Source organism: Chaetodon trifascialis, chromosome 2 (genome assembly GCF_039877785.1).
Source record: "Chaetodon trifascialis isolate fChaTrf1 chromosome 2, fChaTrf1.hap1, whole genome shotgun sequence".
In the NCBI taxonomy this organism is placed as follows: Eukaryota; Metazoa; Chordata; class Actinopteri; order Chaetodontiformes; family Chaetodontidae; genus Chaetodon; species Chaetodon trifascialis.
The window spans coordinates 23,127,984-23,144,465 of record NC_092057.1 but is presented as its reverse complement, the minus strand read 5'-3'; the positions used below and the strand labels follow the sequence as shown (position 1 = coordinate 23,144,465).

Here is a 16,482-nt window from a genome sequence, read left to right as displayed (position 1 = left end):
CGTCATATTTGATGGCCACTTTAACTGGGAGTCCAGACATGGATGGTGTGGACAGAGGAGTCCTTTAATGTAAGTTTTTTTTTTATTTAACCCCTTTCTGTTGTTTCTTGTTGTTGTTGTTGTTTTTACTTTCTTGAAGCCTGTCTTAATTATTTCAAACGAATATATATTTTCTTCCAGCGGCCTGTAAGACATATTATGAGATGGTGTAGAGGAGCTTCAGGTATGCCCAGCCAGCTCTTTCAGTTCAGGCAGCAGCTGTGAAGATTTCAGCTCGCAGCAGACAAAGAAGGAAGCGGGTAAGTTTTTGACAAACATGCTCACATATGTTATTATGTGTTACTGTTTCTTAGCAGTACTAATATTATATTAATACCTGTATTTACAGCTGCTGGAAGCAGGAAGGAGTGTCCTAGCCACCTAGCAGGAAATTGATTTTTGGCAGGGGGGTCACTGGTGACATGATGTCCGATGAGGAGGATGACACCGCTGAAGGGGAAGCTGGGTGGATCGTAAAGCCTCCATCTTTCCGCAGTCAGAGGCTCTCCCAACTCTGTCAGACACTTCAAGAGCGACTGGAAAGCGACCCAAAATATGTGTCGACACACCGCAAGAGGCTTCGCATCGAGTCCCTGTCAAAGCAACAGGCACCAACTCAGTATGACCCGGAGGCAGCAAAGAAGTATTCCCAGAGGCCTTAGACTCTTTTTTTCAGGCACCATGGACCAGCAGCATGGCCCAACTCAGAGACTCTTATCAGTGAACCCCTCTGTACATTTCCTTGCTTTTTTTCCCCAGTAGCCACTGATTTGATTTGGTTGATCCCTGTTGATGTGTGTTTGCAATGATTTCATTAAAGACTTTTTCAAAAGGTTTCTGTCAACTGTGTTCTTTGTGTTCTACTGTGTGGTAGTGTAGTTTTCATATATATATATATATATATATATATGTGTGTGTGTGTGTGTGTGTGTGTGTGTGTGTGTGTGTGTGTGTGTGTGTGTGTGTGTATATACATACGTACACACGCCACCCACCCACAGAGGGTCCGTTTCCGACGATATTCGGAGCGGGCAAACTTCCCCGTAAACTGGCCGTAAATTGCCGATAATCAGTGAACTTCATGGGGGTTTACTGGTCGTAAATGTGGTTTTTCATGCAGTGCCTTAAGAATACCAAGTTCGTTACCTAGCCCTAATTAGCACCACAGACCTGTATTGATCCGTTTCTAACCACTAGCCTTTTTCTTCTACTTGTTGCTGAAATTGGTTGTCTCTATAATTTATCTTTGAACTCTCCACACCTGCTAGCCGCCTGGTCAGCAACACCAGTAGCCAGAACGTCAGAGACTGATCCTCCAGGCTTCACAGTCGGATGCCCACTGTATTACAACAATGCTGCAGGCTGAATGTCTTGGCTCGTTCTGCTGTTAATCTAAATGAGAACACAGTTGCGTTCAGGCAATGACTGCACAGTAACTTATTCTTCCTTCTCATCGAAAATATGTACCTTGCTTAATCAATTTTAGGTTTAGTTTCATTCACCACAGTTACAGTACAATGGTTGTGATACTTAATTTCTTAGAAGTGCATTATCAACACTATAAATAATAATAAACATTGCGCTTATTTTTTTCTCTGCATTTAAAAGTAATTAAATCTGGGGCAAGAGTGTTTTCCAATCCAGACCTCTTGTGCCCCATGTCCTTCAGTTTTTTTGTCCAGACTGTTACCCATTGAGATTGTCAAGGTGGACAAGGTTTTATTACATTGTTTAGGCCTTAATTGGATCACATGCAACAGTATTGGAATAAAAACTTGCAGGACATGTGGTGTTTGGGGACCAGGTTTCACTGCAGCTATTTATTCAGCAGCATCCACAGAAGCTGCAAATGGCAGCAGGCCAGTGTCTGCCGGGTCTCCTGGGTGTTACTGTGTGTCATGTCACTATAGAGCCATGCGGGTCATCTCCACTACATGCACAGTACATGTTCTGCTCAGCTTAGATCTGAATGACCGCATCCTGTGGTACAACGCCATGGAGGTGTGCATGGGAAGGTTGGACGAGGCTTTGCAGTTGAAGGTGTATGTGGCCTTCCTTGTTTGTCTGTCTGTGCACATAGGTGTGTTCATAGTCACAGAGACAATCAGTCAGTCAATAGTGTGCTTACATGTTTAATGGACAGGAAAAAGAGTTGTAGGACTGGCATAGCTGGAAAATCTTTAGGGAACACATTGGCAGAAATTGAATAAAATATTCCTAATTATGCTTTCATTACCTGAAAATAAGAATCATTGTGGTTTTTGTTACCTTAGAACGAGCTCTTTATGTCTCCAGAGGGAGCAGGTCCTGTTCCACGGAGTCTGCCATGTTGCGCCACCATGTTTCTACAGTAGCCCGCAAAGGACAAAGGAAACTTGCAGTCACACCAGAACCTTTAATTCAATGCGAGTGATGAAAGAGACGATTGGCTGTCATAATATCATGACTAAGATTAACATTAAAGAAGAAGAAGAACTTTACTTTATTAATCACACACATGCACATGCCATGCTTTTTGAAGAACACAACAAACACATCATGCACATGCTTCAGTGAAATTAATTCCTATGCGTTTGACCCATCCTGGTCCTTCCTCCATGGCAGACCAGGAGCGGTGGGCTGCCAGCCGATGGGGGCGCCCGGGGACCCAGTTCCTTTTTGTCACCATTGGTCAGGTGGTGATCTTCTTGCATGTTTTTAGTGGGGTTTTTTTGTGGAGGGTACCCCAGGTGAACACGGGGAGAACATGCAAACTCCACACAGAAGCACTTAAATGAAATAGAAGCAAATAAATTCAATCATGCAGGTTTGTGGAAGACTAAGAAAGATGGTACCAGTGCAAAGGATGCTGGGAGATATAGAAATATTTAGTACACTGACAACTGTACTGTTGTTAATGGACATGTATTGACTGCTGGTATGAAACCACACTGAGTATTCCATGTCTGCAAATAGTGGAGCTCATTCTCTGGTGTTACGGATAAGTGTTGACCCCCCCCCCCCCATTCCCTCACTCAAATGCCTCCCCCCAGACTTAGAGCATCCCTCCCCTCCCCTGCCTCCCGTCCTTCTCCTCCTTCCTTCTCCTGTTTCCTCTTCCTTTATCTCTCCATCTCACCTATTGATTGGCCAATAATGTGTTTTCAGTGGTAGATTAATGGCACATTATCCTGACGAGGGTGTCTGAGGGGACAGGACGTGAGGGAGGGCGTGAGAGACGATGCTCTTTAATTGATACATGGTTTGAGTGTGCGTGTGTGCATATATGAGTGTGTGTGTGGACATGTGTACTTGTACAGCTATATTTCTGAAGGCCAATTTGTGTTTTAGACCTTGGGAAATTTTTGGAAAATGAGGACGTTTTGGCCAGCCCTCACTTTCTGACAAACCTTCAAATGGCTGTTTGGGGGTTAAGACGTGGTTTTAAGGGTTACAATTAGGTTTAGGTTAGGGTTAGGCATTTAGCTGTGATGGTTAAGGTTAGGGTACGGAGCAAGGAAATCCATTATGTCAATGAGCACCAAATGAGTTTTAACACTGTGAACTGTAAAATGCATCATTTATGACTTTAATGTAGTAATGGGGTGAAAAAGTCATTGAAGTCACAGTTCCACTATGGCTTGAATTCATCAGACAGGACAGCTTAAATGCTGCTTCTCAAACAAATAAACATACACAATCAGCCATGCTAACAGCATGACCAGTGGATGGCAATGTTGGTTGACCAGTTGGTTTACCACTTTGTTCCACACTGAAATATCTCACATGCACAGGCATGAGAGGATCAACCCTCCTAACTGGTAATCCCTTGATTTGAACTGTAAGTGGTAAATTTGGTATAGAATTCATGTTCTGCAAAGGATGAAATGTAATTACAGTCTTGATCTCTGGACCTTTCCTCTAGCTCCATCATCAGGTTAAAGTTTTCACTTATCTAATGAAATATCTCAACATCTATCCGATGAACTGGAACAGGTGTTGTACACACATTTGTTTCTCCCAGATGAATCCTAATGACTTATCTGCGAGTGCGAGGTTGGCATTTGTGATTTTGCAGAGAACACGTAACTTTTTAATGGATTGCCATTAAATGTGTAAAATATTCAATATTGACTTTCAAAAACTGCTGTGAATCTAAAACACAAAGTTAGAAGAGTTGTTTGATCACACACACACACACACACACACACACACACACACACACACACACACACACACACACACACACACACACACACACACACACACAGACTGGTTCATACTGCATGGTCTAAATCTAGATATTAATTCATTTACATGTATTTATTTTTATTCTCTCTGGGCCTCATGCTAGCTTGCTTTGCAATTAGTTTTTGGCTGCTGTCCAATCTGGTATCATCTTCTCACCCCTGCACTCTCTCACCTCTTACCTCCATCTCTGTATCACTTGCTGTTATCTGATTTCATCCCCGTCTTTCAATTTCCTCCAGCAATTTGCATCACCAGCAGGGGGATTGACTAAATTAGCAGATCAATAGGCCATCAAACAGTCTTTAAGTGTGACACATACACAAACCTCCTGTCTCAGGTTTCCCCCTCTAACTAATAGCCCTGTTGTTTACTTTACAATGTGCTGTGTCATGCAGTTCTGGTCTCAGGTTGCCCTCCAGTGCATCGGGACACCCGTGGGGAATCCTTAGACAGGGCTGATACTGTAGAGCACATGCACACATACTCCTTGCACATTTTGTTTCTCTTCTTTTATCAGATTGACCAGTGTTGTTATGGCGTTTTTTCATTGAGACCTGCGGTCTATATGAACTTTTCCTCACCAAATTGAGAGTTTTTACCACATACACAAATACATCTAACAGATACATCGATCATTGGTCTATAGAGCCTAAGTTGGAGCATCTATATGAGATGCTCACTGTCTTTTCTCTGCTTTCATGTCGCAGAAACATGTTCGGGGACAGTCTCTCCCAGCGTCTTGGGCGATGACCTTTGTCAGATGACTGGTAGAGGTCAACAGAGGTTGAAGTAACAAGTGAGTTGAGAGAGGGCCCCCACCTAGTCATGCAGAAAGGCGCTGCCAGAGAGTTTCACACAGGCGTAGTACACACACACACACACACACACACACACACACACACACACACACACACACACATTCTGAGTTGCTCTCCAGCCACCAGGAACAGCACTTCCTTGCTCCTGACCGGCCAGACCTCGGCTATAGAGAAGCACAGACCCATGCAGAAATACAAACGTGATCGTAGTTTTTCCAACACAAACACACACTCATCAACTGGTTCTAACCCTAACACACTTGTCCTCCTCTGTCCCTCTCATTCAGTCACAATCGCACAATTGGGCTTCAATGCACAGACTGCTGTGATGAGCTATGACAAGGCCAGAGGCGGGAGGCAAGCACAGTAAGAATGGGAGAGGAGGATGGAGTGACAGCATGAACGGAGCAGAGTGGTAGAAACAATTAGCACCTCTTATAACAAGCAATGAGGAGAATTAGTACTTAGTTATAGATCAAATTAGTTTAAAATAATTTTACTTTATTCGCTGCAGTCCAAAGGTCCAGCCTGAGTGCCTTTAAGAAAGTATGATTTTGAATTTATGTCTCCATTAAATACAACTAAAATGTTAATAATATACCATCTGGCTGCACTTTGCATCCTGTCTGCCGTCATGTCTAAGTGGGTAGCCGCCAGGGATTATGGGTACTGAGCAGTAGTGTGACTCCCTCTAGCAGCTCTGAAACACGAGACAGCCTGCTGGACATAACGGGCCTCTCTTCTTCGGTGAAGAGACACACACACACACACACAAAAACACAATCGCTGAATCACACAATGATGCATGCTAATGCCTCCGAGATTTCTTTATTATTTGGTGCAGCAGGAAAAAGCATCCTGATTTTGATGTAAAATCCTGTTTACATCAGAGATATGTACCAATGTGCCTTCAAAGTTTTACTTTTCTAATCAGTATGAGTTAGATTTAGATTTTTAAATTTAAATTTAAGTGTTGTGGCACTGGGGGTCAAAGGGCAGCACTGGTAAGGTCAATCTGCTTTCAACTCAGTCAGTGCAATAAGTGCACTGACTGGTCATACAGGAATTCATGCAGGAACATTTAAATTCAATTTTGTTTCAAACCACAAGTTGGATCAAGTTTTGTTCTACTAACTAACAAATCTTGATGTCCAAGTCAAGGTTATTAAACTTTGTGGCACGAGGGGGGAAACCAGTTCCCTGCAGGGCTTAGTGAAATATCGAATCATTATGTTTGGTCTTTGCAAAGTCATGAGGTTCCAGTCATCACATCTTCACACTGTGAAGCTTTTTAGACTGCCACAGTCATTTGAGATTTTTTAAATGCTAGATTTGTGAGTCTCCTTTGACAGCCATACGAACTGTAAGTTTAGTTAAGAAAGAAAACAAACTTCAAAATGAAATATCTGGTCATATTTAGCCAGTATTTTTCAAAAATGTTTTGGATTTTTGGTTTTTGAAAATTATCTCATATCACGTTGCCTATATTAGTATACCATAAAGGTTAGTGTACATCCTGAATGTGCAGGTTATATCACCAGTCACAGAAACATATTTAGGTTTTGAAGCTGACGCTTGCTGCTTTGTCCATTGTTTTTCTTTGACTGTCAGTTTGATTACAGTCGAAATGGGCTGGAACCTCCTGGGTGTATCCAGCAGTCACTACTGGTCTCTGACTTTTCCTCTTATGTTCCTGGTCTGTTCTCCTTGACCACATTATGAAGAGTTGGAAAGTTACACATTCCACAAAGCAGATGATGTGATAATTAAGACATGTCATCAAAGAAACAGGAAATCCAGGAAGCCAATTACCCTGTTTCTTCTCAGGGATTAGTGTGGTGCGTTCATTCACTCACTCAGGAGCCTGAGATGTATTTCCAAAGAGCAAACCCAAGTCTTTAGTAATACATCTGCCTTGAAGCTGGTCCATACGGAATGAGCCTTGGCTTGGCTTCACAGGAGCAGGAGCACAGTTTACCATAGTGTACACTTTAAATTATGTGGCTTATGAGGCCGCTGGTGTATTGGTCTATATGCTGTGTTCGGACAGCAGAGTGGCCTCGGTTCAGGCAGAGAGCTTGAGGAACTAGATGCCGTCTCACACAGAAACTTGGGGACTAACGATGGAGGCTCACCTCGCCTCTAAAAAAAAAAAAAAAATTAGTCTCATCTTGCTTGCAATGTTATGTATTTTATATGAATATGGCTCAAATATCCAGGAGCTTTCACACATAGGCTTAGAAGGAGGGTCTCACCTCCCGTCTGTCACATTGACCTGCATGCATGTACTGTATGTGGTCATGGATCAGTCTTTTTCCAAATGCTTTTAGTTTGCCAAGGAGGAGCAAAAGTAGTCTCCAGTCATACTGCCAATGTGATATACAATAATGTTTAGTTCATATCATGAAAATGCTGCTTATGAACAGTTGGAGATAAATGTTTTGATTTTGATATCGACACTCACCATTTCATACAATTTTTCCCAGACTTACTGACATTACTGCAGGTTTTAAATGCTCATGTTCTTTCTGCTTAAAATATAAAGCTGTTACTAATTGATTTTATAAGAGCTGCTGAATTTCTGTATATTTTTTACAGTTTATACAAAGTCCTTTGCTCCCAGCTTAAAATACACTTCAGCCATTGTTTAAAACCTGTTGAGGCCTGAGTTTCTGCAGAGAAACAAAGCAGGAGTGTTTGCCTACAAGCAAGTGGGGCCTATTGAATTAACAAGCATTGTGTTATTTAATGAAGGGGCCTTTACTGGCATCAAATGCTTAAACTTTTGCTTTAAGATTTTTTAACTTTTGATATGTTGTGAGCTGTTAATTGTGTTCAATCAACAACTCTTATATATTTTTTTAAAATCTAAAATCCATGTTGCACTTTATGCTGAAATTAAAAAGCTACTGTAAAAACTACTGGTTACTGATTAATAAACTGACTGAACATACAGCATATCCTAATTATCTGCAATTTTGTGTAATAAACCTGCATGAAACAGAAAAAAATTCAAAAGTTCAATTCAAAGTACTGAATCAATTCTGAAAAAAAATATTCTTGAATGAAGATGTTTTAATTTCAATTTCAGTAAATGGTGTAATGAGCCTATAGGCAAATGTGGAATAAAGTAAAAATAGTATGATACTCAGAAAAAATAGACATGCGTGAAACAGAATAAATTGTTAATTACATTCATTTAAATACATAGATAATTTCAGTACTTCAAAATTCATTATGATACAGGGAATGCATGCAAATAGCTAGGCTATTGTAATTTCTTTGGTGGCTTAAGCTGCTGGAAATGCTGTTGTTGATAGTAATAGTAGTAGTAGTAGTAGTAGTAATAGTAATAATGATAATAACAATAATAATAACAGTAAAGTCATGTAAACACTAAAATGTTGGGATTGGTAATGTTTTAGGCCTCCCCCAGGCTATCCTTAGCTCAGCCTGTTATTTCCTAAAAACGGCTATGTGTAAGTCTAGCAGATTTAGTGTCAGGCCTACAAAAACCAGCTTTGACTGAAAAATAAATAATACCGAATCAGCTTATTTGTAAGTGATATGTAACTACTCCTCTGCCGCTGTACTCGCAGAACAGTAACGCCTAGGTCCGGCCCACCGTCTTAACACCGTAAATGCTTGACACTTGGCAGCAGACCACCAAAAATTGTCTATATCACGTGGGGAATTAATGAAAAGATCATACGTCCCCGTCATACAGGCTGAAGTACTTGCTGGCGTTTGAGAAGCAGAGGTAAGGCGTGCTACTGCCCGGGTACACAACGGGCAGAGGCATGGGCAGCAGGCATCTCCCCAGCAGGTTGCTCTCTTTGTACAAGGCCGGGAGCTGCCCCACCACCACGGGCTTACCAGTTTCGGGAAAATCATTAACAGGTCCGTCGATTTCGGTCGAAATTTGCCGTTTCAATTTATTCCTGCGGTTCTGAAACCATATTTTCACCTGGGTCTCCGTGAGCTGAAGGGAACTGGCGAGGCAGGCGCGCTCTGCGCTGCTCAGATAGCGTTTCATGTCGAAGGTAGACTCCAACTGGAAAATCTGTCTCTTGGAAAAAATAGTGCGCGTCTTCTTCTTCGTTATCATTTTGCTCTTCTTGGCGGGGCCGCCTCCTTTGTGGGGGTCCGTGGCCGTTGTGGTGGAGCTGCTGTCGTCGCAGCTGCTGTCTCCGCTGTCGAAGCGCGCCTCCGTTGTCTTCTTCGGGTCTCCGCGGCTGATGATGACCGATTCCGTTGCCCCGCTGCAGTCCATGATTAACTCTGTGAACAATGTGACACTTCGTTGAACGCGCTGTGGTTAAGTTTCAACTCTGCTGTTACACTGACGTGCAATCATCGCATGAAAGTCGTGCGTAATGGTGCACACAGATAACAGACGGTCTCTATAGACCTTCCACACCAACTACAAACACACCAAAACCCTCTTACCTCTTTCGTTAAGCCTGCTACCCTGGTCCTGCCTCTGCTGGGCCTCGTGCTCCTCGTCGTGCCTCTGGACACCGTCTTTACGCATCGCCGTGACCGAGTCATCCTGCTGTCCGGCGGGGTGACAGCTGTCACAGTTCCTCCCGCTTGTCTTGAGATTGAGGATGTTGTCAATAGTGAATTTCAGAGAGGCGGCGGGTCGGCATGGTGCATCCACTTTGTTCATATTCTCCAAAGCTTAAGTCCTTAGGTGTGTTGTTGTTGTTGTTGTTGTTTGTTTGTTTGTTTACTTCCGCGACTCTACTAAATCTAAACTGGGACGTCAATCTGACCGCTAACCTCTCGACGCTCTACGCACCATAGCAGCAGCCACTGAGCAGACACTGCTGGGCTGGCGATGCTCTGCCCGCACCGTTACTGCGCACACCGGATGGAGCGCGCGTTGTCCTCGTTGATTGGTCCAGAGGAGCGTCCAGTATGGTCCAATAACAGCGAGGGGATGGGAGGAGAGCGTTGTTATGCCCTCCCTCTCATCCACTCACCCCCACTCCTGTCGAACTCCCCCCCATCATCCTCATGCATCTGCTGCAGGGAGACCCAGGGTCCGGAGCCCTGCAGGGGTCCCCCAGGAAAATAAAGAATAGTTTAGTTTCACTGTTGTCTCACACCATACTGAGTGTGCGCCGCGAGGCCATTGACGATCGGTTTGATCGTAGCTTGCTCTCTCTCTCTCTCTCTCTCTCTCTCTCTCTCTCTCTCTCTCTCTCTCTCTCTCTCTCTCTCTCTCTCTCTCTCTCTCATACCAACATAAATAGCTTTTTACACATTAATGCCATGTTGCATTCACAAAATGATCGTTTCTTTATTGGGATGATTTACTGTATTTATAGTCCAACTAGTCCAACTAGCAAGTCATAGACATTTTTAAGCTTATTTAAAATCGGTGAGGTGTAAAAAATGATGGCTTTAAATCACTGTCGTGCCTTGTCATTTTATTCAAATCTTAGTCCGTGGGCCTGTTTTATTTATTGGGCTTAGCCGATGCGCCGTGTTTATACCGTGTTTTTCTTTTCTTTTCTTTTCTTTTCTTTTCTTTTCTTTTCTTTTCTTTTCTTTTCTTTTCTTTTCTTACATCCACAGCAGGTTGAAAAGTCGGAATCACTGAAGTGGCATGCATGCATTTAAGGAATTCATGAACAACACGTTCATATTGCGTTTTGACTTATTTTGCCATATAGATTCTTTCGTTTCTTCAAAATCATGGTGCAAAAACACCTTCCAACTTATTGATTGGATATTCGATATTAAAAGGTCCACAAACCTATAGTTTATTATAACGGGACTAAACTGTGGATGACTTGCCTGTACAGTGCATTGTTGTACCCTGATTTTAAATAATAGCCGATGATCATTGAATATACATATATTTATTTGTATGTTCTGTTGTATCAACGAGATGCTCAGCTGGCATGGACACCAATGAGAAAACAGTCAGAACAGCCTGCTTGTGGCAGAAACTTGTAGAAGTGCAGAAAAGGTCAACTTTGTCATTTCCGAAAAGAGACACAGGTCCCTGCTGCTTTGCTCTCTCGCTGTGTCACATATGGATTCACTTGACTCTTTATTATCACTTCTCTGTGTAAGCGTGCATGTTTGTGATTGGCAGAGACATTTGACGTATAAACAACAGAAAAGCAGAGAGTTTGTGCTTGATTTTTTTTATTTCTCTATGTGAAAAAGTGACAAAGTTGGAAATATTCGTGGCTTTAAATACAAAAGTTTTCAAAAATATGCGTGTCTTCAAACATACAGTACAGTACATGGGCAGCCTCGGCCTCCTTGCTCTCGGCCTTGCCTTCTTAGCTGTTCTTCTGTGACAGAAGCACAGACCCTTGAACAGATTTATAAAAAGGATTCGTCTCTGTGTTGTTATTACGGTCTCTGCGGCTCGTTGTCTTTGGATGCAGCCTGCAGATTTCTGTGGGTTATTGCACGATTCAGTCAGAACGGGGAGACTTCATGATATTAACCAGCAGTTTGATATATCAGTCACCAACCGTCTTTACACCAAGCTGGTCATCTGCGATCTTAACATACTCATGGAGTGCGCAAACGAGGACAGAGGGTAGTTGATGGAGCTGGAGAAGCCCGCCACGGGCGGAGAAACTGGATGTCCGTTCAGGTTGAAACCTGAGGATCCGTCGTGATACAGAATGGGGACCCTGACAATCCGCTGGGTCGAGTGTGGGATGTGTGCAGCCTCGAGGTCCGCTGCCAGCTGTCGCTTCCATTTATTCCTGCGGTTCTGGAACCAGATTTTGACCTGAGTCTCCGTCAGGTGCAGAGACGCAGCCAGCCCCGCTCTCTCCGAGCTGCTCAGGTACCGTTTCACGTCGAAGGTGGACTCCAGCTGGAACACCTGACTGCGGCTGAATACGGTCCGAGTCTTCTTCTTCCGGTTGGGGATCGGGTCCGAGGATGCGTCTTGCTCTGACCGTGCGTCAAAGACGTTGTGCGCGTCCTCGTTGTCGTCCGTCAGGTTGCTGTCGCCTGTTTTCCTGTCGGTTTCGTCGCTGCCCTCCGTTATCGGCTCAGACACGGCAGGGGAGCATCTGTCGCTGGTCGACATGGAGCAGCAGTGGTCGTCTGTACTGGTATTATCTCTTGGACCTGAAAGGAGAGAAAACATCGTGACATCTTTTATAAAGAACAACGGAGAAAAAACAAACACGTGCCATATAGTTACATTTCTCCGCCCAGCTTTTTGATAGATTTTTGCATTAAACAAATAAAAATCTGTTTTCCCATCTACCTTAAAGTGTTGAAGCATAGCGGAATAAATCAGCCGCTGGAATGAAGACATTTTAAAAAATGATGCACCGCAAGAAAAGCACAGAAACTTAACTTACATGAATTGTATCTTTTAAATGAGCTTGGCTTTAAATACTAATGCGTTTTGCCAGAATGTTGGGGTGCGCATGGGCAAAGCCTTGTATTGGATTGCATAACACACGATCTACATAGGGTGGTAGTGGTGGTGCCAGGCCCAATTATGGCACTGACAAGATTGTAACTAATACAAAAGTCTGCAAAAGAAATCCAGCGAGACCTTTGCAGTTTATAACGTAATAATAACAACATCCAACAAGTTGATACAGATGTACTGTGCAGGCACCAGGAGCTGCCGTCATTTGTGAACAGAAGGGTGGTGATGATATTGGATCATGGGATTTTACTCTCGATGTATCTGGGTGCACACACCAAAGGGAGGGGCACCTTGTTTTGATGTGAGGCTGCTTGTGAGTGGCACAAATGTCACGGAATGTGCGTAGAAACATCATATTGGCGTGCAACACTGGGCATCTCCTTTGGGTTGTATGCTGGGCATTTGTGCGTAATCTCTAGATTAGTATACGGATCTCTTAATGACAGGCATCCATGAAATATCCTCCGGTATTATACTAACTAAAGGATGATGACCAGACATGCAAAACGTTCAGTCGTATTCGTGTTTTACAAATCGCTGCTACTCCTAGATTTGCTGAATGTTAACACGCGCTGCAAACCAAGTGCACGGTAGCCTTTTAACGAGTTTGGGAAGCTCGATGAGCTCATTGAGGGTAAACGGAGAGGAGAGGAGAGGAGTGGAGTCTAGGCTCCGCACTCGACTTGGCCTGACTTTGTTGGTTTTATTTAATGAAGCGAGTAACCGCGTGCGACGTTCCAGGCTGGCTTTCAATACTAACTCCATATGCTTCTAATAAAGCCGCCGTAATAAACTTACACTAATAAATAAACGACCTGACGGCGTGAATAATTTCACCCAACAATCACAGATGCCTGGTTTCAAATAAAAGCTGCGTAAATATGACCTGAAACCGGAGACCTAAGCAATAAGCACCCACTGTTGTTCTTTACCATTAAGTCTCTGTTGTCATGAGATAATGTTCCCGTTTGGACTTAATTTGTGTATCAGTTAATGCAAGACTATAGTACATGAATTAAAAGGATGGTAAACTGAATGCACCAACATATATTACACCCCTGCTAACAGGACCAGCAGTAGCGGCAACAAACTGCCTTTTGCGTCCTGCGTTAATGTCGCATACAGGCTGTCCACGGCTTAATTTACTGCATGTGGTTGTTTCCTATCATCTATCTTCAGGACCTATAAAGCTACTGTGTACTCACTGTGTGATGTTTCCAACGCTCTGAAGTTTAAGGCAGCCCCCCCGCGGTACCACTGCAACGGCGAGTTTCTGTACGGGGACCGAGCCGCGGAACTGGAGCCATCGGGTGCTGACGCGCTGGTGTCGGCCTGATGTGCGTTCGGGACTCGGCCGATGGAAACCGTCTCCACAGCAGCTTCCCCGCGACCGCTATTCGACATCGACTCCTGCCCATTCCGCCCTTTGCCCAGTAGGTTCTCGATAAAAAACGACGACGCCCTCGATGAGGTGGGAGTCTGGTTGTCCGTTAGCTTCTCCTGCATGTTTTCCCGATTTCACGCTGCTTTTACGGCAAAGCCAAACGGTTCCGGTTTCGATTGTGCGTTGCGGCAACCGATAGTCCAAGCAGTCATTTCTGCTGCTTTTGCGCTGTGATCGGACGAAGAGTCATAATGGAGATGGGACGGGGATCTCCTCGGTGCCAGCGGGAGAAGAGGGAGACAGGGAGACGGAAGCAGAAGTACAGTGAAACGTCAAGTCAAACGCTTAACGAGCCGAGGGCAGCCAGCGATTGGACGAGCGCAATGGCAAATGGGGTTTTCCAGGGAAAGGAGAATTGCCGTCTCTCTGCGTCAGCCTCTGCTGCTGCTGTTGTGTGTGTGTGTGTGTGTGTGTGTGTGTGTGTGTGTGTGTGTGTGTGTGTGTGTGTGTGTGTGTGTTCACGTGCAGGCCTGTCCCCTCGAGGCTATGCAGCCAGGAGAAAACCTCTGTTCATGGTATGGCACTCTTTTTTTTTGGGTCAATTAGAGTGCAAATCAAAATACTGATCCGCCAGGGAAGCAGCCATCCCCGGGGTCGAGCCCCCCTGGTCCACTCTGACATAGGAGGGCTCACCGTCAGCAATTAACTGGCAGGGAAGGACAGTGGAGCCTGTCAATTGTGTGTGTGTGTGTGTGTGTGTGTGTGTGTGTGTGTGTGTGTGTGTGTGTGTGTGTGTGTGTGTGTGTGTGTGTGTGTGTGTGTGTGTGTGTGTGTGTGTGTGTGTGTGTGTGCTCATTTATACCATTATAGGAATGCAGCAAAAGCCGAGGCTACCAGTGTTTTCCTCATTTTCGAGACCTTTAAGCTACAAAGTTTGGATAACCTTTGACAGCACGTGGAAGACGCTGACGTTTCAGTTTTCAGTACAATGTGCCCATCTTATAATGTGCCAGTGGTGGTTCGACCACGCAGTCATGATTTTTGAACGCATGTGCGTACTGAACCATGCATGGCTTGGCAATGGCACGTCAAACGCTGCGTCCTGGAGATGCAGCAGCTGTCAAAGGTTATCAAAACTTTGCGTAATGGCTCAAATACTCCAAATAAAATGGCTCTGTATGTCTGTAGCTGAGCGCTGCGTGGTTTAATTAGGTCCCGCATATTTTTCTCCTTTATCGGCAGAATTATGGCGGACTATTTGCCAAGCCTGCATTCAGCGCAGGAATGCCTCAGTCTGATTATTGTCGGTAATTTTCTGCTTTATAGTTTCACAAGGTAGAATACACTAATAAAAAATCAGGAGGTCGCACTCAGAAATTAAGATTAGCGCAGAACAGCAGTGGATCAGACGTTTTGATGTTGCGTCTTGCTTTTCTTTGTGAAATAATTATTTAACTTGACATTTCTTTTTGACTTGGAGCAACAGGCCTTTAGTTCATTGGAAAATTTCGCCCCAAAGCCGCAAATAACCTCCTTAAAGTAGTCCATATATGCATAAATATGCAAACCAAGTCACGTAAACGAAGTGTCCAAACTGGCGCTCCAGGAGTGAACGTAGTCGATTCACAGCCACAGCAGGTTGTTATCTGACTGTGCAAACACAAACAAGTTCACCGAATACGTTTCAAGTGAATGCGGCCCTCATCGGGCAGATTAAGATGAGATTATCACTATTAGATCATCTGAAACATTGGAATGAGTGCTGACGGGCGTCTTTACCCTTTTCGCTGAAATGGCAAGACATTTGAGCTTTTGATGTCCCTCAACGGAGTCAGCGGTAGTGACCTTTAACTCCAGCCCCTCTCTCTCTCTCTCTATCCCTAAGGCCAGACTTACCCTTTGACAGAGGATCAGCGGTAATGTTGCTCTTCAACCTAACACTCAGCGCAGACATCAGTAACATGAGCCCTGCGTTGAACAGTCGCTCTTGCACCTGTCTTATAACATCCCGCTCCGTCAAGAGACTGAATATCGCGATGGCTGGTGCGCCTTTAACTCTGTTTGTGTCGTCGTCTTCCTCACGAGGGGGGGGGAAAAAAAAAAAAAAAAAAAAAATCGTCTTTTGTAGCGAGCTGAAGAGACATCAGCAGAAAGGTAACTTGTTATTTAACGACAACGAAATTTGTGACAATTAGCGTCAGTCTGCTGCAAGATTTATGCAAGACATTTTTACAATTTATTTTTTTAATTGCTGCTTAACAACATTAATGAATTGTGAAGAAAAAGATCAACAACATGATTTATAATTAACTTTCTAGATATAAGAATAATTTACTGGGCCCGTCTCCATGTAATTATAGTTCATGCACGTTAGTACTTTCATACAAATAAAGAACAATGGGAATATGTTGATATGTGCAGACGTTTAAGGCTCTATTGCCAAATGACTTTTTGAGGCTAGATAATAATTCCCAAATTATCCCCAAATCACTATATAGTCTGCTACAGCTGCAACAAAGAACATATTGTCATTTCCTGCTATCATGAAATGTTCTGATTTACTGCTCACAGGTGGTGTA

General features: G+C 43.7%; 2 protein-coding genes across 2 annotated transcripts; both read right to left on the bottom strand.

Moving 5' to 3' along the window:
• Window positions 1-8,149: 8,149 nt before the first annotated feature.
• Window positions 8,150-9,922, bottom strand: hmx4 (H6 family homeobox 4). Its single transcript, XM_070985661.1, has 2 exons — window positions 9,537-9,922; window positions 8,150-9,368 (listed from the first exon to the last, which is right to left on the bottom strand). The coding sequence occupies exons 1-2, from the start codon at window positions 9,757-9,759 to the stop codon at window positions 8,794-8,796; spliced, it is 798 nt and encodes a 265-aa protein (XP_070841762.1). The 5' UTR covers window positions 9,760-9,922; the 3' UTR covers window positions 8,150-8,793.
• Window positions 9,923-11,254: 1,332 nt separating this feature from the next.
• Window positions 11,255-14,198, bottom strand: hmx1 (H6 family homeobox 1). Its single transcript, XM_070985756.1, has 2 exons — window positions 13,725-14,198; window positions 11,255-12,203 (listed from the first exon to the last, which is right to left on the bottom strand). Exons 1-2 carry the CDS (start codon window positions 14,023-14,025, stop codon window positions 11,596-11,598), a joined length of 909 nt encoding a protein of 302 aa, XP_070841857.1. The 5' UTR covers window positions 14,026-14,198; the 3' UTR covers window positions 11,255-11,595.
• Between the last annotated feature and the right edge of the window lie 2,284 nt (window positions 14,199-16,482).

Excerpts from the sequence above, each read along its gene's own strand:
- hmx4 (XM_070985661.1), bottom strand. The coding sequence starts at position 9,759 with ATGAACAAAGTGGATGCACCATGCCGACCCGCCGCCTCTCTGAAATTC. Across the intron at positions 9,369-9,536 it reads TAGCAGGCTTAACGAAAGAG|AGTTAATCATGGACTGCAGC; the intron begins GTAAGAGGGTTT and ends CATTGTTCACAG.
- hmx1 (XM_070985756.1), bottom strand. The coding sequence starts at position 14,025 with ATGCAGGAGAAGCTAACGGACAACCAGACTCCCACCTCATCGAGGGCG. Across the intron at positions 12,204-13,724 it reads AGCGTTGGAAACATCACACA|GTCCAAGAGATAATACCAGT; the intron begins GTGAGTACACAG and ends CTCTCCTTTCAG.